This window comes from Electrophorus electricus, chromosome 4, assembly GCF_013358815.1.
Source record: "Electrophorus electricus isolate fEleEle1 chromosome 4, fEleEle1.pri, whole genome shotgun sequence".
NCBI lineage: Eukaryota > Metazoa > Chordata > Actinopteri > Gymnotiformes > Gymnotidae > Electrophorus > Electrophorus electricus.
In genome coordinates this window covers 4,559,052-4,585,326 of record NC_049538.1, presented here as the reverse complement: position 1 = coordinate 4,585,326, position 26,275 = coordinate 4,559,052, and the positions used below count along the sequence as shown (strand labels likewise).

The 26,275-nt window shown below is 39.4% G+C and overlaps 3 protein-coding genes across 7 annotated transcripts; 1 reads left to right on the top strand and 2 right to left on the bottom strand.

Moving 5' to 3' along the window:
- The first annotated feature begins 261 nt into the window (after positions 1-261).
- LOC113569389 (interferon alpha-1-like) lies at positions 262-3,236 on the top strand. Its single transcript, XM_035525081.1, has 6 exons — positions 262-291; positions 1,993-2,110; positions 2,500-2,540; positions 2,663-2,809; positions 2,900-2,998; positions 3,129-3,236. Exons 1-6 carry the CDS (start codon positions 262-264, stop codon positions 3,234-3,236), a joined length of 543 nt encoding a protein of 180 aa, XP_035380974.1.
- A 7,566-nt stretch (positions 3,237-10,802) lies between these two features.
- rdm1 (RAD52 motif containing 1) lies at positions 10,803-13,933 on the bottom strand. 5 transcript variants are annotated; one of them, XM_027026738.2, is made up of 8 exons: positions 13,754-13,933; positions 13,406-13,579; positions 12,812-12,937; positions 12,493-12,655; positions 12,317-12,415; positions 11,644-11,723; positions 11,144-11,258; positions 10,803-11,102 (listed from the first exon to the last, which is right to left on the bottom strand). In XM_027026738.2, exons 1-7 carry the CDS (start codon positions 13,856-13,858, stop codon positions 11,169-11,171), a joined length of 837 nt encoding a protein of 278 aa, XP_026882539.2. In that variant the 5' UTR covers positions 13,859-13,933; the 3' UTR covers positions 10,803-11,102; positions 11,144-11,168. The 5 variants fall into 5 exon arrangements, with proteins under 5 accessions (XP_026882539.2, XP_026882537.2, XP_026882541.2 ...); XM_027026736.2 differs by having other exon boundaries at positions 10,803-11,258; XM_027026740.2 differs by having other exon boundaries at positions 10,803-11,258; positions 13,529-13,579.
- A 243-nt stretch (positions 13,934-14,176) lies between these two features.
- gh1 (growth hormone 1) lies at positions 14,177-17,347 on the bottom strand. The gene is made up of 5 exons (XM_027026729.2): positions 17,263-17,347; positions 16,689-16,828; positions 15,981-16,097; positions 15,491-15,622; positions 14,177-14,980 (listed from the first exon to the last, which is right to left on the bottom strand). The coding sequence occupies exons 1-5, from the start codon at positions 17,270-17,272 to the stop codon at positions 14,777-14,779; spliced, it is 603 nt and encodes a 200-aa protein (XP_026882530.1). The 5' UTR covers positions 17,273-17,347; the 3' UTR covers positions 14,177-14,776.
- Between the last annotated feature and the right edge of the window lie 8,928 nt (positions 17,348-26,275).

Here is a 26,275-nt window from a genome sequence, read left to right as displayed (position 1 = left end):
AAAACCGCATGGCTACGTCCACAAGCCTCTGTTAGTTATGTTTGTATGGTATTTCTTTTTTGAAACAAAACTGGCTACAAGTGTAGTGCACTGGCTAAAACGGATGGTATGTGTCTTTTAAAATTATTGTTTAATAACAGAAGTGTAATAACTAAATAGAAATATATATATATATATATATATATATATATATATATATATATATATATATAATCGAACTATAAAATTAATTATAAAATTAGGCGTAATTTACGGTAAGTTATGGAAGAAGACCTGAAACTGTCAGGAGAGGTCAGTCTAGAATATTCCGCGATCTCTAAGGACCTTGGCAAAATTATTGCCTCATAGTTCATGCTGCTGTAAACGATGAAACTATTTCAACAGAATGTGGAAGTTAAATCTGGAACACTAAGCAGTCTTGTGATCCACCGGTTATGCTGAACGTAACCCGCCCAGACCAGGTTAGATGCGCAACATGGCGATATAGCCAATTAAAAATGTATTCACAGTTATGATAAAAAAAGGCCAAAGTCAGATCAAATTGAGCAGAAATCTCTAGAATAGAAGATATAATGTGTGTACAATACTATGTACTACAGCAGCAACAACAAGAACAAGAACAACAACAATAATATTAATAAAAGAATTTAGAAGAAGTTAAGAAAGTCTTCAAGTTGGAAACAGCATGCACCAAATTCATAGAAATAACATTTATGCAGTAAAACAAATTGGATTGAGAGCAGCGAAGTTTTTTCCTTTAAAAATAGTTTCGAATCATTTGCATATCAGTTAAATAAGAAAAAGACAATTCTGTTAACATAAAACGGATTTTATAATAATTTGGATTTAGCCCTCTGATGAATCTGATGTGTGTTCGATAGAGCGTTTGCCTGGAAAATCTGAGCCATCATATGACCACATGGTAACGGTTTTTTTTCAGTTATTTCAAGTTATTGTAAACTGACACATAATAAATGCTCATTTCATAAGACGATTTAGGAAAGATTCGTAGGTAGGTGTGCATAAACGAATGAGTGTTTGTGTGTGTGTGTGTGTGTGTGTGTGTGTGTGTGTGTGAGAGAGAGAGAGAGAGAGAGAGAGAGAGAGAGAGAGAGAGAGAGAGAACAATGTAATACCAAGGGCGGTAGAAACAGGATAGTAACGAAACGATTACGTTTATGTACTTTGACATGGATCTATAGATAAGATGTTTATACAGACATAGATACAGACAGACAGACATACAGACATACAGACAGACATACAGACAGACATACAGACAGACAGTTAGATAGATAGATAGATAGATAGATAGATAGATAGATAGATAGATAGATAGATAGATAGATAGATAGATAGATAGATAGATAGATAGATAGATAGATAGATAGATACTTTCGTTAGAACTATTCAAGCTTTGAATGCACTAGAACTTGAAGCGAAAACGTCGTCATGGGGAAAAGCCCAACTGTGAAAGAATTCGGACTAAATATGATCAATTGATCCTTTCGCTTCTAAAACAAATTTCACTTTTCAAACATCCACAAATCCGCACTACAAAAACCGCGCGATGGGCATCAGAATGAACAGATACTTTGGAGATATTCCTAATATTCCGAATCAAAGGTAGATTCGCTCTTGTGAGCATTTATGATCACAGCTTCTTTTCGTTAACGCACGAATCCAAAAGACTAACCATTTTTTCTTCTTTTCACCTCTACAGCCCCGTCTGAAGCCTTGTTTCAGGATGACATATCAGTGTTTGGTTTGGATCGGCGCCATTCTGTGCATTGCACAGGTTTGGTCGATGCCCACAAATTGCAAACTGCAATGGACGCTTATACCAAGAACACATAACCTACTATTAAAAGTGGTATGTAGGCATACAGTGCTGACCGAGATTAATGTAATGCCTTGCAACGTTTATTTGTGCTCTCTTTCGTTGTTTTTTTGTATTTTTGTTGTTGTTTGACTTTCCTGGTCTCTCAATAGAGTGGCCCGTTTCCTTCTCAATGTCTGGACGACAAAGTTGAAATAAGTTTGCCTGAGTCGGCTTTGCTGCGCAACGCCTCTAAACAGGTTAGTTCTAATGCCTTGGAAACATTTATAGGTGAGGCATAAGACGGAAATATACTGTATGAAAGCCAGAGCTGGACCAACGTTTGCTGTTTGGGGAGTGCACTTTCAAGCATGGCGTCTTCGTAGCCCACAGCGTAATAATAGCTATAGGCTAAAGCTGTGACATCATAACGGCAAAAAAAGCAATAGGCTGTGGGGTGAGGGAAGAAACGTGCCGACTGTGATCATGCGTAGGCTAGGTTTGGATATATGCGATAGCTACATAACGAACTGGCCAGACTATCATACAATCACTTCTGTAACAAGTGTTCTGGCTCTAGCAGAAGATGTAGGCTACTTTTTTCAAACAGTTTTAGATTCGTCCCCAGCAGTGTTAGAACTAAATATAAAATTATAATCAAACTATTCAATTAAAATTAGAAGCGGCGAATCGGGATAAAGACCTGAAACTGACCGAAAGGGTCAGTCTTTGCTAGAAAACCTGTAAAATCGGCGATCTCTAAGGATATAGTAAATGTTTGTAGCAAATGTTTATGAGTGGCAAATGTATATTCATTTAAATATATGTATTGGACCTCGACAGGACTTGGCAGTTGCGAAAGCTGTTTATAAAACCTTAACGAGCATAGAGTCTCTGTTCGACAACTACGGCATTCCACAGTCCTGGGACGGTCAAAAGCTTGAAGACTTTCAAAACATTGTGTACCGGCAGATCGATGAGAGCAAATGTGTAAGAAACTATAAGTGATTTGCAAAATATATTACGGCAGGTTGTAAAATGTCGAATGTACATTGTATTAAATGAACCAACTTGTTGCAGATTTCGGGGAAAACACAAAAGGATGAAGACGACTTTTCTGCGAGAGACGCTGCCATAACTGACTATTTTGAGAAACTGAAAAAACTCTTGAAAGACATGGTATGTGTTTTCTGAAATGGGGACAAGGATGAGCTTAGTGTATAATTACATAGTAATTAGTTACTTTATTTGCAAAACGTTCTGATATAGATTTAGTACATTGCGTGTTCTTCCCGCTAATCTTTCACAGGAATTCAGTGATTGCGCTTGGGAGACGGTTCGGCTTGAGGTTCTGAGTCTTCTACAGTTCATTGTGGTGGAGACTTCAGATAACGAGTTCTGGTCACGAAGAGTCTAAGCATCGTTATGGGAATGTCTTATAAGACCTTTAAGAGGACAAGTTTTGTGATATGTCCTTTCTTAAGACATTTATTTATTTGTTTATTTGTGTACGCATCTATCTATTTATTTATTTATTTATTTATTTATTTATGTATTTATTTATTTGCTTTTTTGTGCATTTATATATTTATGCCATTTAATCAGTACATTTGTTTCTTGTATTTGATTCATGTTGATCTTTTGGAGCTAGTGATTCTGTACTGATTAACAGCACAATAAAAACGTCTCGCTAAAAGTATTTGTGACTACCGTTATGCAATTCCAAGCACGCCGGACGTTTTGGTGGGCTGCTTGGCCAAAAGGTCTCTTCCTTGTCATGAATGACACGTGGACAAAAAGGATAGTGGAGGAGGATAGAGCTGTAGCTTTTATTTTACTTCTTCAAGTACGTTGCCTTTAGTTAATTCATACAATAACACGCAAATCTGAGTTTGTCAAATATACCGATTTCGAGTTTCAATACTCTGCAGAAGAATTTCTAATGTGTACACTAAAGGTTATTACACTACTTGCCTACGAATACGTTTCAGAGTACACATTCACTTAAACACTAAATCACTTTTTGGCTGAATTTTAAGAAACAAAAAGACCTAAAGAAGTACATTTTTATTCGGGCCAATTCTAATAGGTGATGTGCATCAAAAGACAAGGCTCATTGACAAAATATGGCACCAAGCCATCCAGAGACCATCTCAGACCCTAACATTTAAAACAACAGATTGAACAGTGTAACTAGCTAATAGTCGCCAAGAATGACCAGAACCAATGTCCTCGGCTCTGCTACGTTTTTCGGTATTAAACAATAGCAATTGTCCCCTTTTTTTTCTTTGCGACTGTCTGTCACCAAACGTGCTTGGTTAGTCAAAGCTCCTCTTTGGTGAGCTATCCAGTGCTGAAGCCGCAGCTATTCGGATTTGAGAACAGTGGTAAACACTAAGCGTTAGATAGCTGTAGTAATTAACGATAAACGATAGGCAACTTCAGTAACAAACGCTAAGTGTTAGACAGCTGTAGTAATTAACGCTAGAGGTCTTAGATCACAGGCCAATATATTCATGCGATGTCGAAATAACCTACAAACAAGAAGCGTGTAAAGACAGCGTACAAACCCAACATTTGTTTTTAACTGTAATAGCTTAACCTAAGCTTACTTGATCTTCTCAGCGAACAGGACAAGCAACAAAAGAATTTTGCAATGGCGATTATATGTAGGTTACACTTTAGCAACAGGCTAGGAATACACAGCACAAGCAACAGAAATATTGGAGATTATGAAACTGATTTCCCAGCTTAGTTTATTTTTAGTTAACCATCGTGTACAGAATCTCCAAATAAACAAGGAAGCAGACAGCAATTATTTAGGTCAAATGAAAAATGTCTAATATTTTAGGAAGCATTACAGCCGACAAGCTGTTCTTCAACCTCGGCGGGAAAACCAACCGTCAAAGTCTGTCTTCAGAATAAACAGCAGAATGTGTTGTACCTCATCGCGTACGAACTCCCATGCGCAGTACTGGAAATCCTGAAGAAGAAAAAAACATAAAGACTGGGCGAAAGAGTAATAATAACAATGCGATTTAATCCTGTTCTCCATAACGTGCAATTTGTTCAATCTAGAACGCAAAAGTTCCTGAAGTTTATTTACCTTCTCTTTTAAAATGGTTCTGAGTTTCTCGAAGTACACTCGGAGCGCAGTCTCTCGCTTAAGAAAGTCGTCCAGGGATTCAAATTGTTTGTTCACGACCTGAAATTGCGAAGGGAAACAAAAGTGTTTCTAACGATAGGAGTGGCATAAGCAAATACACTGGTTGGGTACCATCTAGCCAAACAGATCATCTTTAATAACTGGGATGATAGGACTACGGAAACGGATGAATATGTTCCTTACACATTCATTCTCCTCGGTCTGACGATAAAGAATGTTCTGAAAGTCTTCAAACTTTTCCTGGACGCTCCACTGCTCCGGAACTTCGTCGTTGTCGAACACGGAGTAGATGTGCTTCAGTGTGACATAAATAGATTGCTTGATTGCACCGGCCTGTTTTTAGAAATAAAAGCATGAACAACAACTTCAACAAATGACAACTATAAAAACACATTATTAATAACAACAACAAGAATAAATATTACAGTTACAAAATAAGCAATATCACACATTTAGTGCATGGGTACTTCTATAGGGTAATAGTGCTGCGATACTGTAGCATATTTATAGACTACGAAACATTAGATAGATAGATAGATAGATAGATAGATAGATAGATAGATAGATAGATAGATAGATAGATAGATAGATAGATAGATAGATAGATAGATAGATAGTGTGATGGAAAATGATACGAAACTATGTATTATGTGATTCATATAAAATCACACTGATCCTTTTGTTCTTAAATTAATAATGCTGTTTGCACATTTGTATCCACCTGTTGCTGATTAAGTTGAACATGTATCAGGAACTGTTAACATCAAGGTCAACTTGACACACAACCCACACTGTTTGGAGTCAGTTTGGGTTGGTTTGTGGAAAAAGCCAAGCCGAGAGCTGATTGGCTTATAGCCACAGCAACAAAGGAAAGAAGAGCTGCTTAAGAAAAGATGATTGGTTAAAGACAGCACAGGAGTAGTATAACTAGCCATGGTTTTGTATACTCGGGGCTCCCTATCTGAGGAGAGCCAAACATTTATTTTATTCTTTTTCTTATTAAATTACTCTCTTAATCACGTCTGACTTGCTGTTTGTTCAAAATTCCACAACAATAGATAGATAGATAGATAGATAGATAGATAGATAGATAGATAGATAGATAGATAGATAGATAGATAGATAGATAGATAGATAGATAGATAGATAGATAGATAGATAGATCTGCTGCGTCGCCTGGCTCCCAGGAAGACCCTGCCTTCAATGAATCCTGTATCAGGGCGCTCAACTGGTGCCGCCTCTTGGTCTGCCACTGGACTCTTACCGGCCTGTCCTCTAGCCCTAGTCCCAGTTAGTCCTTACCCTGTCCCCGTCACAGTTACTCTCACTGTTCCTGGTCCAGCTCGTCTGCCCATTCAGCCATGTTCAGTCCCTGACCTGTCCCTTCCCTGACGGTTCTGGTCCATTCTCACTCTTTGGGAGCTCTGGCTCCTTGCCCAACTCTTCCTGTCCTGGTCCCAGATCCCACTTCGTGATCCCACCTGGGATCCATAGCCCGTCCAGTTTGCGCGGCAGGAGCTTCGGGGTGAGAGGGGGGACTACCGTCACACTGCCCCCCAGAACTGCCCGTCCACGTGATGGACTGTCAACGTGGCGTTTGTTTGTGTTTTGTGTTTGGCGTGCCGCCGTGTTCTTGTGCTGCATCCCTGTTTCACACATGTCGCCACACCAAGCCCTTGTTAACTTGCTCGCCTGTGCCTAGTTACAATAAATAATTGTATTATGAATATATGCCCATTTGCTTCTGTTTTCCGTGGGTGGTTATTCTTATTGCTCTGTAAGTGTTCTACCATGATGTTAGTTAAATGATCTTCATTGATGTGTGTCTTTGCTTTATTTTTGCGGTTTAACATGTTTCGCTGTTGTTTCATTAAACGGTTTTGTTTATTGAAACAATGACTTGCATCCTGCATCTTGTCTGAAAGGAGAAAGCACAGCTAAACTCTGCCCGCTTGGATGCGCAAAAGTTCTCTCAAAAATGTAATGAATTGTGAACATTATTTTTACCACCGACTTGCAATACAAAACCGAATGGCTGACGGCAGGCTACGTCCACAAGCCTGTGTTAGTTACATTCTGGAAAAATAAAATTTAATTCATATGAGCCCGTCATTTCTGATGTAACCTAAGTCGACCACAGGCAAAATTAAGTCTGTTTGAAGGACAGTGGTGTGTTGTTTTTATATTGGCATGGTTATTACGCGTTCATATAAGAGTGTTTGAAGGCCAGTGGTGTATTTTTTTTATATATTGGCACGGTTATTACGCGTTCATACGCGGTTTTAGCAAGTGTCCCCATCCTTATGATGTACCTGTACAGAGGCCGAGCACGCACAGTTAACTGGATGAAAGAATAAATTATTTAGCTTGTTATTATCTTCACGGACGGCTTTGCATGTCAGGCAACTGTGAAGCTGGTTGCTTCACTTGTGAATCGAAATGCAAAAAGACGACAGTACAAATACCAAACGTAAACTTATAGAAAATATTCCACCTGTTGTCTTGTGTTGTACTCGAAAGCGGTCTTGGGAAATGGAACCAAAACATGGTCATCGATGCACCGCAAAGGGAATCTACCCCCCTACCACAGAACAAAAGAGATGTTTTGGAAATCTTTCGTTCGCCATACAGGATATATTCCTCAATTAAATCTTTTCTTACCATGCTGATCAGAAGACTGTGACAAATCTCCACGAGTCCCCGTCTAAAACGGCAATTTGTGGGCATAGCCCAGACCCGCGAGACGAGGAGAAGCGCGCTCAGCCAGGTGAAAGGGTGAACAGTCATTCTTTTCATTCCTGAGAGAATAAAACATCTGACGGAGTCAACAGCTCTTACATTTAGTTAGGCCGTTTTGATGCGTCATTCATCATGAGTAACCCTATTAGTATCCTATTATTTTACCTTTTAAAAAATACGACCCTTTTATTAGCTTTTCGGTAGTCTTTGTCTAGAAATCCACTGTAAGGCTAAAATCCTCTTTAAAATAAAGAAAAGAAAAAGACGTTCAGATTTGCAGTATTAGAATAGAGTTCAGAAATCTCTGCAGAGAATGACCTGATAGACTATCTCCATCTCCCAAACAGACCTCACGGAGCTTTCACGTGACCCATAAGGCACAAGGCGTGTTATCGTTTAATCGTTTTGGTATTTTCTGATATTAAGTGGTGACATTAAACACTCACTGCACGGGTAAATATTTTAATGGATTAGGCGATCTAGGATTTTGTGGTGTAGGATTCGGTATGTTGAAAGATTTCCTTTAATGCACTGCATCTTATTATGCACCATCCACCAAAAATGTTTTTTTTTTCTTCTCCATATTCCACTATCACACTTGACACTTGACAATTTATTCCCACTTTATCAAATAAAAACAAAACTAAAACGTAATCAACAGCTGTGCACCAAAACAGAGAAAGGTATTTTCTCATTATCCATTCATTAGCATTCCATGCATATAGTCATTAAATATCAGAATACAACAAAGGCTTTGATGTAAATTACCATCAGTGTGTCACTGTCCAGCTTGTCTTTTTGTTTGTACGTGTTTGGATCTCTTGTTTATTGTGTTCCTTGTGTCCCTAGCTCAGTGGTTATGGTACTTGACTTGTAATTGGAAGGATGCTGGTTCAAGCTCCACCACTGTTGGGGCCCCTGAGCAAGACACTTAACCCTCAATTGCTCAAACTGTACTCAGTCATAATTGTAAGTTGCTTTGGATAAAAAGATCAGCTAAATGCTTTGTGCAATCTGCCCCAAGTGTCTATGATTAATGTTTTGTTGCCCTGTGCTGTTGGTATGTAGGTTGTTAGTACATTTGTTGTTTATTCTTATGTTCTTTGGATTGGTGCGCCCCTTCACCCATCTGGTGAAGTGTGCTAGATGCTAGTTTTAGCATTTCTAGCTCTTCTTGGCTCTTTCTTTGTCCTTGGTCATCCAGTATCCTGCTTTATAGCCGTGGATCTCAGTACAGCCGATACGTACACACGTCCTGCCCCAGCCTCATCAGCCCCGACTACACGCACACAGAGCCTCTGCTTCAATTTTAACAGCCTGCTAAATGTGTCTGAATGAATAAACGAATGGGCTGGTGGGTGAGTGAATAGACATGTGAGTTATAACCATTCTCACATGATGCTTCTTATCTGAAATCTTGCCTTTCCATCTATTTTTTGGTGTTTTTTATGCAAATTGAAGCAATGCATGGACAGACACAGACTCTTTCAGCTACAGTGGAAACAAATATAAAAGTATTTGTCACTACATGGAGAACAATGAGGATGTCAGCCATTTTGAACTGAAAACATTTGCTGTGATGGTATAATGGCAGACCTGAAAAGAGCAGAACCTCATAGGATTCATGAGCAGTACAGGTGTGCTGTTATGGACTGCTCCTGAGAGATCGCACCAAAATCTCACATTTATCTGAGATAATAGCTAATAAAGGTATTTCAGTTGCTTTCGTTGTTAGCTTTTGGTAATATGTTATGACAATTAAGTTCAGTTGCAATATAAAAAGAAAAATAAACTTAAAAATGAAATTCATATGTTCTGTATTAATTACTTAATATCTGTTATTTGGTAAACTCTCTAAACTGCATGTAAGGTCATTAGACATTGTGCCATATGCACATCCTGAAGTCAAGTTTTAACACAGCCAATACAGGTGAAGTCAATCACGACTCTAATAAATACTTTCCATGAGACATCTTTATACACAGAGGGTGACACACACACACAAACACAGACACACACACCTTACATAACAAAACCACTGTTTCTCAAGATGAAAAAATGCATGCATGAGTAGCTGTTGTTGAGTCATCTACTTTCTGTTTAGCCCTCAGGATTAATGGCTAATGCTGCTCTAAAAATGTCATAAAACAGGGAGCTGCAAAGTTCCTGCTAAAGCATGGGCATGTTTTGTAGCTGCTTTTACTCAACACCTGGACTTAAGCCTTACTGACATGTCGTCTGAAATTAAAAAATAATAAAGCAGCTAACTACAGATGTGTTTGTTCCTGCCTAGACCACGAGATATCTTTGTTTGAAGTAGACCTACATTAGACATGGTACAGCTATAGATAACTGAACATTCACTCTGGCTAAAATCTCTCAATACAGTGTGGTGAACATGACACATTCCATAAATAAAATATATATATATTTATTTCTCTTTGAAGTCAGATGTTAGGCCCAGAACGCATCTTTCACAAGAAATGAAACAGGCATCTTTCACAAGAAATGGAACTGTTAGCTGCTTTACTATTTTTTAATTTCAGACGGCATGTCAGGCGGAACAGGACTGATGATTAAGAAAGAGAGAGAGAGAGAACAGGGAAAAAAAGCCACATGATTTTCTCTGGAGCTAAAACTAGTGCTGGCAGAGATGGCTGACATGACAGGGAAGTGAAAGTCGCGGAAAGGGTTAACAGTCCAGAGAGTAACAAACACCCACGCACGCCTGTGCAGGCGTGCCAATACCCATGGGTTATGTCTGAGTACGAGCAGACTCATAGGTTTAATCATGCAGTTAGTTTTTCATGATTCACGGGTACACAGATTGTAGCCTACATCCAAGCAAGTGGGGTACGTTTATTTTGAAAGTATAGTATTCTAAAAATGTTTTTTAACCACGTTCTGTATTTATTTAATTGGAAGGTCACATTTTGCCTTATCACTAGATCAATCCATTAAAACTATTTAATGGATAACAGATTCTCTCCAAGGAGAATTATTTTTAAATGATACAGACAGGAAGTACAGACAGGAAGTGATGCAGGAACTGTGGACCACTTTTAGCAGAGTGTTTATTTGGATTTAATAAATGCACATTCTTCAGTATACAAATATAAAAATACTTTTATTTGTGGTGAATTAACTAATGAGGATGTTACAGGTTATTATTTTATTGTTTCTATTTTTTAAATAATTAACCTAAAGAAAACAAACAAATAAATAAATTAAATCCAGTTCTTGAGCACATGGCCAGCTTGTCTTCTGGCGGTTGAGGTCGGGTCCAGGGCCTTGGTTCTGTGGAGCAGGGTAAGGAGTCCAGCTTTCATCTTACGAACTGCTAGGAACATAATGGCTGAAGGCTAATTGGACAATTAACTGCTAGGATCATAATGGCTGAAGGCTAATTGGACAATTAACTGCTAGGATCATAATGGCTGAAAGCTAATTGGACAATTCCATTGTAATGGCCCAAGGCATATCGCCCTCCTCCCAGTGACCCGGCGCCAGCTCGTTCCAAGAGATGTCATTCACCTGCAGGACAGAGAGTGAGGGAGAGAGCGTGTAGCCATAAACACGAGGGACGACAGATCTCACCATTAACCACCTGAGAGAAACGCCAGAAAAAACAACGTACTCTTCAGTCAAGGACAAAAAACATCAAATTGGTGAGTGATGAATGTTACGGAAAGATGGATGTGTGTGTGTGTGTTTATGTGTTCCAGGTCCACTGCCAGGATTTCCACCCTGTTGAGACTGTTTGGTAACATTAATGTTAAATGATGTGAAAAGCTTTTACTTTTGCCCATGACAGATACTAAGAACAAACACTAACATGACATGTTTCACAGAAAACCACTTTATGGGCTGTAGTTGCTGCTCCAGGGTTTCCCTAAAACAGTTAAAAAAGGGGGTTCACCTGGATAACTGCTTCGATATTCTCATCTGGCAGAATTTCGTCCGGATCGAACCTGCATTCAACCGCCACTTTTCCATTGCCTGGGAAGTCCAAAATGCAACAGTCTTTATTATTACTGTCTAAAGTAATGTAATGTAATGTAACAGTCTTTATTACTGTCTAATGTAACAGACTTTATTACTGTCTAATGTAACATACCCCAACAGTCTTTATTATTACTGTGTAATATAACAGTCTTTATTACTGTCTAATGTAAGTCTTTAATACTGTCTAATGTAATGTACTCCAACAGTCTTTATTACTGTATAATGTAATGTAACAGACTATTACTGTCTAATGTAATGCTAAAAAATGGAGAGTTATGAAGATGCAGGAAAGTTAGGAAGTAAAGTCCCTCTTAAAGGTATGGAACATTTTTTTTTTTCCTTTCCAGTGTCGGGGTTCCCCATCAGGGTGTTTGTTTCCTACTTCATACGACTCATCTGTACGACTGAGCGGGGCTTCAGAAAACTCTCTTTAGAATCAACAATGGCTGATGTGACAAATGCTAATCATAATGTTAAACAACATTTAAACATAATAAATGCTGCCCCCAGCAAGTTGATGTTAAAAATCAAATATAACGCATTGCATTACTATAAGGATTACAATACTGTGCAACCACAACACCTACCCAGAACTATTACTACCACTTTCTCAAAGGCACTAGCGGTTGCCTTGTCGCGGGCCCATCTCATCAGCTTCCCCCGCTTCCAGAGCTTCCCTTCTGGGCCTGAAAAATGACGACACATGCAATGTACTCACAAACAGTGATGTCACCTTTGCATGGACTTGTATGTTCCCTCTCACCTTTCTCCAGATCGATGACTTCCTCAGCAACGCCTACCCCGCGACATGTCACTCCATGTTGGGGAATCGTGAGCTCCACCACGCAGCCAAATTTCAGCAGCTTTCCCTGCGCCTGGGCGTCCGAGTTCCCGCTGACGGCTGTGTAGTCGGAGAGCTCCTTCAGCTGGAGGTATGGGTATGGGGGGTTGTTATGTAGAAGAGCCTCAGTCAACGTGGAGGGCTTACAGTACCTTACCATAATGTATCATTTCATGGATTTTGTGTGGCATGGACAGGACCACACTGTTTGGTTTTATTGTAATAAAGTTCAGTCACTCACAGTAACGATGCGAGTGGACCAGCCGTTGTAGCCCAGGTAATGGTTAGCCAGGTCCAGGCACTTAGCATGGCTCAGAGCCTTTGTCCCAAAAAGAAAAGCTGGGTTTTGTTTTGTGCTCAGATGCACCTGGACAGAGCAAAAGGAAGTGGGTGTTTGTCCAAAATATGTAGTGCTGAAATAGAGCAATAGTTATAAAATATGTGAAATGAATGGCTGCTTAATAATGATAATATTTACTATTATGATAAATTTCAGCTAAATTACTTATTGCAGAGGATGACCAACTAAGACTGTCTTAGTTGGTCTAATCCACACAAAGGCTAAAGCTTGGCTGACATCTAGTGGTGATTACAAAAATGGCGCAATAACGCCATATGACACTTAAAACACATTTTAAAAACAAACATGACATAAAACAAAAACTAAAAAAAAAAAAAAAAAGTTTGTTAGACGTGTTCCACAAATGATTAAAGTAGATAACAACTAACAAATAAGCAAACCTGACAAATAACATTTACAAGTATATTAGTGTGACCTGTATAATGACGGCAATTTCTGAAGAAAAAAAAGATCTGTAGTAAGTAATAGCTTTACTTTCAGGGGAACTGTCTGGAACAGACACTGCTTGTCCGTGGCCCTCTGAGCTTTGGACGCCTGCGCGGAAGAATAGAACTTCACGAGCGCGTAGAAGCCGCGCGCGCGCACCGCGGGACACACCTTGACCAGGTAGAGCGCGCCAAACGCCGAGTACGCGCGCCACACGCGCTCCTGCGGGACGTGCGGTGCGAAGGACGGGGGCAGAAGAAAACACATTCACACCAAGCACCTGGAGTTAGTAACAATCTAAGGAAAAAACACCTCCTCTTAAACGACTCGTTATTTCTGTACATGGAAGCTTTAGCTTGCTGTGACAGCGGGAGGTGAGCGAGCCCTCTCACTTACGTAAATAAACGCTTCCGACAACGACGGCTGTATATCCCAAATAAAAATGGTTTTGTTGTTTTCAGTGGGAACCTTGAACTCAATTATGTCCACCTCGATATCCATTGAATCCCACAGTTGGCTGACACATCAAAATAGCCTGCTTTTGATTTACGACAAAACGCCGGAGCTTCCGCCCTATGGTATTTCCCGCGCTGTGATGTAACACCTACGTAACGCAGCATAACGTCAGAAGTGGCGGATGAGAGCACGTGTTCGGAATTAGATTTATATGTCTAGTTTAACGGTTTTCTTTCTTTTGTTGCAAGTTATTTTGATATATTAGAAATTATACAAAGACTTTAACTGCGAAGAGAATGACAGTGAAGCTCTCTTAATCTGAGACCGCACAGGCCCTGTATTTTGGAGTAAATCACAAACTTGTACTGCAGATAACAGCTTTATTGGAAAATCACTAAAACAATTTCACAAAGATTTATACATAAGAATAGATGAAGGTGATTAATAAGTTAAGAATATAGCTTCTAATAAAATAAAATTTGAATATGTTACACATTCATTTTTCCTGATATGTTAATATGATTGTATATTTTCATGAAGGCCACTTTACATTACTCAGATAATCCAATTCAACAACAGTAGTCACCCACTAAAAAGATATAATCGGTTTATTTTGTCTTGGTGATTATTTTATATAAAGCCATATTTGCATAGCACCACTGTGAAATAGCTTGTGTCCTGTTTACAACCTTGGTTGCACAGACAAAGAAATGACATTCATTGCTCCAATACACTTGAATGATATGAATGATATCCTCGTTCAGTAGAATGAACACCAAAAATGTATAGTGAACCTTCGAGCAAGGGACGAGCACATTCAGCCAAGCCTGTTCACAGTGGTGGTCAACTGACTTTTGCAGCTTACAGATATTTTTAAGGTTAAAGTAAGAATCTGGAGATGGAAATCCTTTGTACTCGAGCAACAGCTCCCAGGCTGTGACTTATTGTGCTTCGTTTGGTCCTTTACAGAGTGCAGTTGGAATCCAGGGATCTCCTGCAGTTGGCCACCCTCAGGTAGGTCTCCACTTTGTGCATGTCCTTCTTGAAACATGCCAGAAGACGGAAGCTCTTCCTGAGGTTGCTGTCACCCAGACTCTGGTAGAAATCCTCGAAGGGCAGGGGTAGTGAGTCATTGTCATCCATATTGGGCTGGCCATCCAGACAGCCCTGCAACATTTGCATCTCAGCCATGCTCACATGTTTGCATGTAAGACGTTAGGCTGTCAGCGACAACCATTTGATGCAGTATAATACTTGCATGTAGTGACATTATTCTGACTGAAGAAATCATGCGAAGTGGTGTATAATTAACACAGATTATTAACAAGTGTCTAATTAACAAGTTGATTTCATGGGCAAGAAAATTGGCTTCTGTATAAATATACCTATCATAATTAACACATAATAAGCGACCATTCCCACACCCTGGTAATAAATCATATAACAGACTACATCACTGGTTTTTGAACTGGCACACAGTTAACGGTATCTGGGTGATATGCTATTCGAAATGGTTAAGTATTTCAAAAGTAATATTAACGGATGAGTCAGCCATAGAGGGCTGATCTGATGTAAACAGAGCAGTGCATTTACCTGAACGGCCTGTAAGCGTCAGTAAGACATAAAAGCTCTGAGTGTTCTCCTCACTCAGCATTCTACCTGAGCTCCGCCTCTCACCTTGATGAGCACGCTGAGACCCACTTTCAGGTCGGCCAGCTTCTCTGTGATCTGGTTGGGGTTCCCGAGGACGGTGCTGGGGTACTCCCATGACTCAATCAAGCGGTAGGAGATGTGCAGCAGTTTCAGCACCTTACACAGGGCATTGTGCTCGTAAGAACATTGGTCGAGGGCCGCACGAGTTCACGCATGGGTGGCATATGCAGTGTTTTAACTCATGGAGATGAGTGTTTATATAAAAAGCCGTCAAGTACAGGCGCGTAGTACAGGCGAGAAGAGCAGGCCCTGCAGTGTTTAATGCAACACCAGTGCAGTCACAGGACGCTGCCACCTGCTGATGACTTACAAGCCAAGTGTAGAAAATTTTATCTAACATTCCGTAGTAGCTAATGCGGCAGTTTATTATGGTGACAAATATAATGTGTAATGCAGAATATAAATGGTGCTTTTAAAGGTTTCCGAGTGCAGTGCTGTCAGTTTGGCAACTCACAGAGCTTCTCTGGGTCTCATCCTTGCCGGTGGGAGCTTCAATGGAGTCCGAGTTGCAGAACGACAGGGGGAAAATCTTGGCCAGCTGTCGGCGTTCTTCGGGTAGCAGAGTCTCCTCCTGCCAAATAAGACAAACAAAGATGTTACATGTGCCTGCTTACAGCCAGCTGAACCCGGCTTCTCTGCAGCATATTTTTACAAACAGAAGTAAAACTGTGCTGGCCCTTTATTGTTGATCCCTCTTTTAAACTGATAGCTTTATTTCTATAGCTGTTTTAATAGGATTACCTATCCGGGTCATGCAGTCACTGTGTACATGAATAGGTACACCAACCTTAGAAATGCATTGTACCTTTCTATATAGTTATAAATTGTAATTGATTTATGCCCAATACTTCCGCACTGCTAGTTGGTATGTTGGTATCTGACCACAGAACTGCTATTGGCTGTGTATATATTTTTTAGATGGCAGGCATGTGTAGAAGCTCCTGAAACAATACTGTTCCAGGTATGCTCATGCCAGCCCAACAGCCACTACCATGCCACCACTACTGCTGAGGTGTGTCGAGAGAGGTCTTCCAAACTGGAGGTAGCTACCTTGTTTACCCATTAATGTACACAGTGAGCCTAGGTGCAATGTAGGTCCTAATGAAGGAGTGAGTGTAGCCCTGAGGCAGTGTTCATTTAAACAAGGCAAAATGATTTTTACAAAGTCTGTGATCATCCTCGCAGCCAGCTGGTGGAGGTGCTGTACACGGATCACCGCGTTGTTGAAGAGCCGCTGCGTCTCGGAGGTTGCGGCATGGTTGACGAACAGACTCGCCACAACAGCAGACAGTAGCACCAGCGCTTTAAAAAGAAAAAAGGTACCACAAACATTTGGAGGTTTGGTCTGGAATCAGTGGAGATTCTCTTTGTCATTTAGTCTACACTTGTTTACTTAGATAACATGGGTAAAATCACCAGAATTCATGTCACTATTTGAGCTGATCAGGAATTTAGTCATAGATTAAAGCCGTACCAAGAGCTCATTCTGTGTTAAAAAAATAAGGCAGAATGAGGGAACCTGTAATAGGTTATATTTAATTGTAGCAAATGTAACTTGTGCAAGAGGTTATCCAGCTCAGGTATTGCAAGTAATCAAGCTGAACCTATACAGAAGAAATAACCAAACATGTTCACAAATCTCTCCTTAAAAAAAGCACTGTACTTCTAACTCAGTCCCAAAGAGCGAGAGAAAAGCAGTGAAGTGCTTACCCAAGAGTAAGCAGAAGCAGACTTACCTTTAGCCATTATAACAGATCAGCGGAGGCCTCTGAGTGTCAGTTCAGCGTACCTGGATGTTTGTGCCTCCCACCCTGGTGGGCTGATATTTATATGTTGGTCATGCATGTTTAAATGCATCTACATAAGGAAATGCTATCCTTTCCATAATAATGCTTCATTTATTTACAAGCATTTTAATGAGTATTTAATTGGTAAACGCTGGCATGTTTTCAGGCATTTTTGCACATAGCTGTTTCCATGACGTCAGCAGAACTGATACTGCCACCAGGAGAATGAAGCTGGCTAATTCTTGTCATTTAGAAAACATAAAATAGTCACTATCCAGCAGCACCTGATCTGAAGAGTGCCTTCACCTTGTCATGGGTGTGGGAGACACATACATCGTGTACAATACTCTTTATCCCATTTTTTCGGAAACAATCTCTCCCGAAGCTCAGAGGCACTTTGCAGTAATACGTCTTTATTGAAATGGCTTGGTATAGTGGTCAAGTAAGCTGGCTTCCCAAACAGGGGATTTTTATGTTTCGGATTGACATTTATTTAGCAAATTCAAATCTCACTGTCAACTTCCTGTCCAGTCCTTCACTCACTGAATCAGGTTTGGAAGAAAGAAAAAAAAAAACGAAACTCAGAAGAACAGGGCAGAGGTACAAGAACCTCACCAAACTACAAGAACTACTAGAGATGGAAAACACAGCTTGGAATAAGTGTTCGGGAATAAGTTCTGCTTAAAATGAGAATGCATCTTAAATGCAAAAAGCCATTGGCGTATGCCTCGCCATTAACATAAGTGAAATCTTCTTATGCTGTGTCCTCAGAAATCTTCAGCTGTAACCGTCCACCCAGATACATCTAGAGCCAGGGTTTCTGTTAGTACATCAACAGCATATGAACACACCATCCTCCTCCCCTACACCTCGAAATGGTGTCCCCTCCTCCCGAAAGGTTACTTTGTCAATAGTAATGACTGTGAATCAGATCGTGTGCATAAAGAGCAGTGGCAGAACTGCACAGGTTTCCGCCCCGGGTGTGATGGCAGTCCGTGGGTAATATTCAGCACGGAGAGGCAGGTAAAATGTCAGTGAGGCACTATGGAATTAATCCCTCACCTGGAACAACACAATCTGATCTGTTTACATCACTTTGTCTCCCCTTGGGACCACATCTGTGCCCTGTACGATTTGCTTGTTTTGGAGGGAAACAGATTCGCTGGAGCTATGCATGTGATCCAGGACCTGTTTTGAGTTTCTTATATATTATTTATGCTTGCGACTTTGCATGGTGGGGTCATGATGAGAGTACAGGGTACCAGGATGTTTCATTGATTATGGGTTGTTTCCCCAGTGACCTGATGTGTATGCAAGGGTGCCCGTCTCTTGTCTGCTGTTCATGATGTATAGTTTGAGGTAAAACTCAAATGTGTTTTGATTCATAAAAGGTCCAGATACCAACATTTGAGTGATATTATTGTACTTGAGCCTGAATATAAGCATGCAAGTCTATGGGTGGAGCAAGAGCGTAAAGGTCCACATGGTTCCTAGACTAAAGAAGATTTGCATAAAATTTACATTTAAAAAAACATTTTGTTAAATAATGCCTCACTGAGGATAACTTGCCCATCACCAATCATGGATGAAACACAAAAATGTTAGTCATTAGTACAGTTTATATAATAATAATAATAATAATAATAATAATAATAATTAGCATAATCCACTCTTTTGCAGCCACAAAACTGATGTCAGACCAGATACAAATAGTTTCTTCATGGCATTGGTGTTTAGTATTATAGTAGCACAACTAGAATCTATTTTTAACACCCTGTTGTTATAAACAGAAGTGTTAAAGGTGGGAAGAAAATTCCCCATAATTTTACAGGCATTCATTCAGATTTAAATTTCTAGTTAATGAGGACATTTTGAATAAAGGCGTCTTCAAAACCTTTAAAGCAGAGTGGTTGTGAACATGTTGAGCGTGTTATTGCATAATGGAGTAATGGCAGTGAGTGAGAGCTGTAAACGCTGTAGATAATTTTTGAATGCTGAGTACATGTTGCATGTGACCAATACCTTCTTCAACTACCCAACAGCAAGGAAAACTAATACTGTGTATTTCTAATCTTAAACCATAACATCAAAATGTGCACTGCAGTACTGCAGTGGGTTAACTTACTGAGTCTTAGGGAGGTATTTCTCAGCACTTATGCCTCAAGTCATCTTAGGGAGGTATATTGAATTGAATTTCATTATATTATATTAAATTATGTTGAACTGGATTGAATCGAATCAAATTTCAAAAGAGCTGAGCTCCCTTTGATATATCCACCACACTGGGTATAGTATAGAGGAAATGTATAAACGGTATCTAGAACACATGTTGAAAGTAGTTAAACACAGAAAACTGCCAAAGGCAAGACTACTAAATCTACTCAAATACACTGATTAAGCACACAAGATATTGTGTAAGGACTAACAAAAAATTACTGTGATAAAAAAACACTATAGGAAAATTAGTTGAGCAGCCTGTGCATTAGTGTAGGAGAAACATAGATTCCATTTAAAACCTTCATTTTAAATGGCTAAAATAGACCTTTTATATTATATTGCAAATTAATTATGATTGCTATTACATGAGCAATGAAATAGAGAAGAAAAGTACAATAATAAAGTTTGAAAATTAAATTTTAATAACCTTAATTAATTGGGGGGGGGGGGGTTCTAAAAAGAGGGACAAGGAGATTGCTCTAGCACAGTGGATTAAAGAAAGGTAGAAGTCATTTCAAATCATTGCTCAAAGAATGAATTGGAGAACTGCCCACTGCAAGTACACCAGGTTCCTCCCGATTGTGTGTACAACCTTGAGCCACACGGGGGCGCCAAATGCATGGCATTGCAGAAAGAAGCTTCGGAGACTGCAGCGTTTTATCAGCATGTCCGAGTTCCAGAACGTCACTTCGTTAGATATACAAGGAAAGAATGAAAGAAAATAATGTTGTAATTGGCTTAACTGTTGATACAACCAAATGTGCTCCCTATGCAAAGGCAGTACTTACCAATCTGTGGATTTCATATTAGCCTAAAATTTGATTGTGAATGATACTTGGTTTATTTATCTGCATTAGTGAGGGAACCTACTAAAGGGTGACAAATTAAAGGAAAGCCCTGAATTAATTATTTGATTAACGATTGAATTGTGTGGTGCATGATACAGGTCATGCTGACCTCAATTTTGGAACAAGATGGGTAAGAGGAAAGTGAATTTGACAGAGGATTCATTACTGGGGCACACATGGCAGAAGTTCCGGACACTTCGGATGGTTAGTGTTTCTGCAGGATCAGTGGCTGAAGTGACATCTGCATTTAGGTCAGTGGGTAAGACATTCACAAATAAGGTTGTAAATCATGGTTCAAAGTTTACATTCAATGCCCATGACACTTGTGCATTACCGAAATGTGTGAGGACGTGCAGAAGCGAGCCCGCTCTTCAGGAGACTGAAAACGTCATTGCAGGACATGATCCGCCTGTGTAGGTGAAAACAGTTTGTTGACAGCTACATGGAGTGGGATATTATAACAGGACTGCAGTGGATAAACTGCTGTGTGTGAAACGCAATATATGGACAAGACTGACCAATGCCTTCTACTGAGAAAAAGAGATAATTTTAGCTTGCAATCATCATGTTGCCGCTCTTTGCTGTTAATGTCTTAATTTATGTACCATCACTCATCTGCTCAGCCCAAAGAGCCCTGAGCTACACTGGGGCCAGGCTTCTGTAGTCTTTCATGAGAGCAGGTTTGGTAGGTGAGCCGCTGGGATTAAAATTGCAGGCCCTCTACTGAGATCTGAGATATCACTTCCTAACCAGCTTCCGCTATTTGATTTCACCACTGGTGCCCCTAGGAAGCTGGTATTCCCAGTGTCTTCCTTGTTCTCTTCCATTCCGTTACCCTTAACACAGCTCACCCTCCATTCTTTCCATTCTCTCTCTCTCTCTCTCTCTCTCTCTCTCTCTCTCTCTCTCTCTCTCTCTCTCTCTCTCTCTTTCTCTCTCTCTCTCTCACTCTCTGTGCTTTTCTGATCCCTCTTTTTGCCGATGGTCTTGTGTAGTCATGTGACCTGTGTTATGTATGTTTTGTGGCAGCTGGTTAGTCCTGGGAATGGTGAAGCAGTCAGGAATGTTTGCCTCTCGTGTTCTGCTACTTCCCAGCAAACTGCAAGCATACAAGCATTGTGAGGTGTGTTTAAGTTGGGAAAGACACACTGCCTACGGCTTTCACTGTCACCTTCCCTCCCTCCATCCCTCCGGAGAGCGGGGGCAAGAAACCTGCAGCAGTACCTTTAATAGAAGATCAGAAGAGGACCTGATCCCTAACTTGACTGGCATGAGTAGTACTGCCAAATGTTTAACACTCCGGGTAACAACCTCACTATTTCTCCAAGCCAATCCAAGCCAAGCATCCAGGATATGAGAGAGAGAGTGAGGGAATCCAGGAATGGGCAAAAAATGCAGTAAAAAAGTTTCACACATTTGTACAGTTGCCCTGACATTTCTTGGATATGGCCTCCCTGTGAACTCTGTGAAAATGAAGTGCAGCTTGACTCCGAACACAAATAAAGAACGACTCCATCCAGCAGGCATGTCTTCTTTCTTCCTGCCTCCCCGTGAAGCTCAGCGTTAACGTATGGTACCCTTCTTGGACGGGACTACCAAGGCTATTTTCAAGTGCTATCATGTAACTGTCCTTTTAACATCTGAATCCCTTACTTCCGTAGCACTCATGCCACTAAGCCATAATGTTTTCATATTGGTGCCAAGTTAAAGGTGCAGTTGTCTCAGGGCCTTGATTTTTTTTTAATTATGTTTACATAGCTTGTTCAAAGCTCAGCACAATAGCTCAGTACAGATTGTACTGAGCTCCGTACAGATTGTACTGCAGTACTTCATGCTATGGAACGATAAACAAACATTAATAGCCAGACACCAAATGCACAACTTCACCACGTTTCACAGCTTTTGTATATATACAGATTAATTAAGTATTTCATGGAATTCATGGCATGAGGCATAAACCTTCACTTCATATTTCATCATACCTTCAATCATATTTTAGTCTACAGGGTAACATTACCAGCTCCATCTATTTCTATAAACTAGGAACAATGCTGCATTCTGTACATTTGGTGATTGATCCTATTTATTTATTAATTTTATTTATTTATTTATTTATTTTTAAAACCTTCAGTAAGTCCACTGTTATTTCCCTCATGCTACTCCGAGGCACCTGCACTTGGGAAAATCTTCAGTACGTTTGGAATCTCCTCTTAGATCTCTCCAATGACCTTTCACCTCCAGAAACCATAGGACCTTTGACCCTGCCCAGGCTAGATGGTGTCTCAGCAGGGCAGATCTTCTAGTTATTTCCATGTGTAGCTTTCCTCATCTTTTATGCTGACTTGAGATCAGTTTTATCATAATGTTTCTAATGGCATAGGGCTGGTACTCAGGCAACGAGCAACAGGTCACAGACCAGCTTCAGAAAGGTCTATACACCACCTTGTTCTTTGGGCTTCAGCCTGACTCTAATTTCAAAGTGGTTCGTGCTGCCAGTCAAAAGCTGGAATGCACTGCCTCCTGTGTCTCTGTGGCCCTGCCTCTCCTCTCACGGTCTCCGTCACAACACTTGCGTCCTCTCATGTTCCCACTCTTCACTGACAGGACAGACCCCTCAGCACCTCCTTGAAGACAGCACCTCCTTGAAGACAGCACCTCCTTGAAGACAGCACCTCCTTGGCTTTAATTAAGATCTGACTCTGAGTCTTAAACACACAAACATACACACGCGCGTGTGTGTGTGTATGTTTGTATGTATGTATGTATGTATATATATAATATATATACATAATATATAATATATATGTCCATAATTTCATAATAATTTCATAATTTCATATTATTATAAATAAATGTTGACTCATGACTCACAGATAATAGGTTCTAAGTAAAATAAAAAATAATACTATTTTTGTGATGACTAAGACCTTCAATATAATTTATTCATAACCTGTTTGTGAGAATGGAAATCCAGATCAAAACTGACCATCTTCAATAAAATTGGGTACAATGATTTAAAAATGTAGTTTGTGCATTTGTTTGCCAGTCTAGTCCTAAATCAACAGTGCTGGTGTTTGATTAGTGAATGATTATGTAATCCTTCATTTTATGCTGTACAGAACTGATCAACAGTGGTAAATAAGGACACAGCATATGCTCCATAGTAATAATGTTTATCAGGTACCATGCATATACGTCATTGTCTGACCTTTTGAAATAAGCCATGCCTGGCTAAGACCGAGGCTAGGAGTTAGGCATTCATGTCTATTCCGACTGTGCACATGGACAAGGAGGCGCTGAAACACGGGAGCCCTGTATTAAGGTTACAGAACCCAGATGACCCTTTGACACTCAGCTGTACACATGGAACTTGAGGAGTTGTGGTATCGTGGAAAGTCCCATGCTCCTGTGAAGTTCTCTTAATGATTGGAGGTATTCAGACCCAGATCCCAAATCCAAATCCAATCCAGTTAATGTAAACTGCTCGGGCACTTTGTTATCACTCCTCTGACTCCTAGGAGAAAAGGTAGACATGACCTCAAGGGAAGTGATTCAAGTGAACCTCAGAACCTCTATGAGCCCCTCACCTTCAGAGGAACCCTGAGATGATCTTATGCTCTTCTAGGACTCTTCTAGGAGCACACTGAATACAGCACAGTAGCTTTTCACTGTAGAAAAGCTTCTACCCATGCTGCCATAAGTATCATAATGTTTAATGAACAGAAACTGTTAAACTGAATAGGAAGGAATAGCTAGACCCTCTCACTTAGATGGCCGATTTGCAACCAATTTTAAGTGCCAGGAGTAACTGGAAGTAAAATTCACTTCCTGCTACACGAATGCCACATACAGTTTTTGTTATTTTTTGTGCACATGATCACACAGTTGTCATGCTAATGCCAGACATGAGAAGAGCCACAGATGGGTTAGCTCCAGCTCCTTCATTTTGGCATTTAACTGCTTTGAGATGTGAAATGAGATGAAAGATGCCATTTTATGTCCAAAAAAGCATTATCTCTTTATGGAAAACAGGGCCCAGGTTTCACCACTTAATATTTTTCCCTAACCTTTGCTTAAAGGCGATGCAGCTTAGCATCTGCTAAAAATAACAAGACGACTCAGTCTAGATGCTCGTCTCCACATGAGCTGAAGCTGTGTGCTTTTAGATTGGCAACTACAGAAGGTTTGAATAGTACTGAAGGTGAACAGTCCCAAAGTAGACCTTTGAGTAAGACCTTTAAATTAATTTTAAAAAGATGTACAGACACCAGATTTAAAGAAAGATTAGGTACTTTTTATTAGTTTATCATCAAAAAGGCGTCAATTGTATACAGAACGAAAATTATACAGTGATACAGGAAGAGTTTTGTCATGTACGTCAGCTAGGAAGTAGTGTTACTTACAGTGTGCCTGCGGTTAGGACCCTAACTGAGACATTTTACAGTGCTCTAAAATTTTACATAACATAGCTGCTAGAATTTAGTTGGACTACAAACATGCTCTTCTAACTGACAAAGTTAAAGGTTTGCATAGTTTACTCATATATATATATATATATATATATATATATATATATATATATATATATATATATATATATATATATGTATATATATATATATATATATATATATATATATATAGAGAGAGAGAGAGAGAGAGAGAGAGAGAGAGAGATAGAGATACACAAGGTTCCAGAGAAAACAGGACATTTTGGACATTTTGAACAGAGGTCCTTCATCAGCTGTGCAAGCAAAGTGCTCAGTAAACTATGCAAATTACTTATATATATATATATATATATATATATATATATATATATATATATATATATATATACATATACACACACACACACACACACACACACACATTTAATTGCATTTCATCTTAATACCTTGAATACAAATTAGGATATCGCAAGAATGTTTGTTTTAGGTTACATGTTAGGTTACATTTATGTTTTATTGTTATTGGTTTAGTGTTCACACAGCTTTAACATCTGAACTATTCAGACAAATGTAGAGCTAAATTCACCTTCCCATATACAGCCAAATTGTTCTGGATGTGAAAAGCTAAAACAGAGCTTGTGACACATTGGGAATTTCATACAACCTCTGAGCTTTAAACATGACGACCCACTTGGAAGGGGCAGCTAAAATAATACTTTTAAAATAGCAATATTTCTGTAGAGGACAAACCGTAGTCAGACTAATATGCCATATTCACACCTCTCATTCTGTCACGTGCATGAACAAAAGAAAGGACCAGCATTTGTGTTCATTTTAAGTATCATCTACTCATTAGGTTTTTTTTCAAGATGATGTATAGCTGGGACTTTTTTAAAAATCATCACTAAATGTAAACAGGGAAAACATATTCCATGACTTCAGGTCTCAAACAGAATACGTATATTTTTTAAGTTCACAGTAATAAAAAAATAAAACAATAAATACATATATAAAGCAAAATTAAATTAAAAATATTTAAGCTTCTACTATATATTTTAGCCAATTCTGAAAGGCCATTATCACAGATTTGTTTTATTTAGAGCTGTAGCATTAGTATAAATAATGTAAAAAAAAAAACAACAACCCCCCCCCCCCCAAATAAGTGTTAGCATATTCTAGTGGTACTGAAGTCATTTTAGTAGGTGGAATAAAAGTATTTATTACAGATCCAGTATTTACATTATGCTCAGTGAACATTTGTGTGAACCAGGGGGTTTCTTTCTCTCTCAGAACGTTTCAGTTATTAGTATATTGGAGTCTATGAACAACAATTCATAAGTATCTATCTATCTATCTATCTATCTATCTATCTATCTATCTATCTATCTATCTATCTATCTATCTATCTATCTATCTATCTATCTATCTATCTATCTATCTATCTAT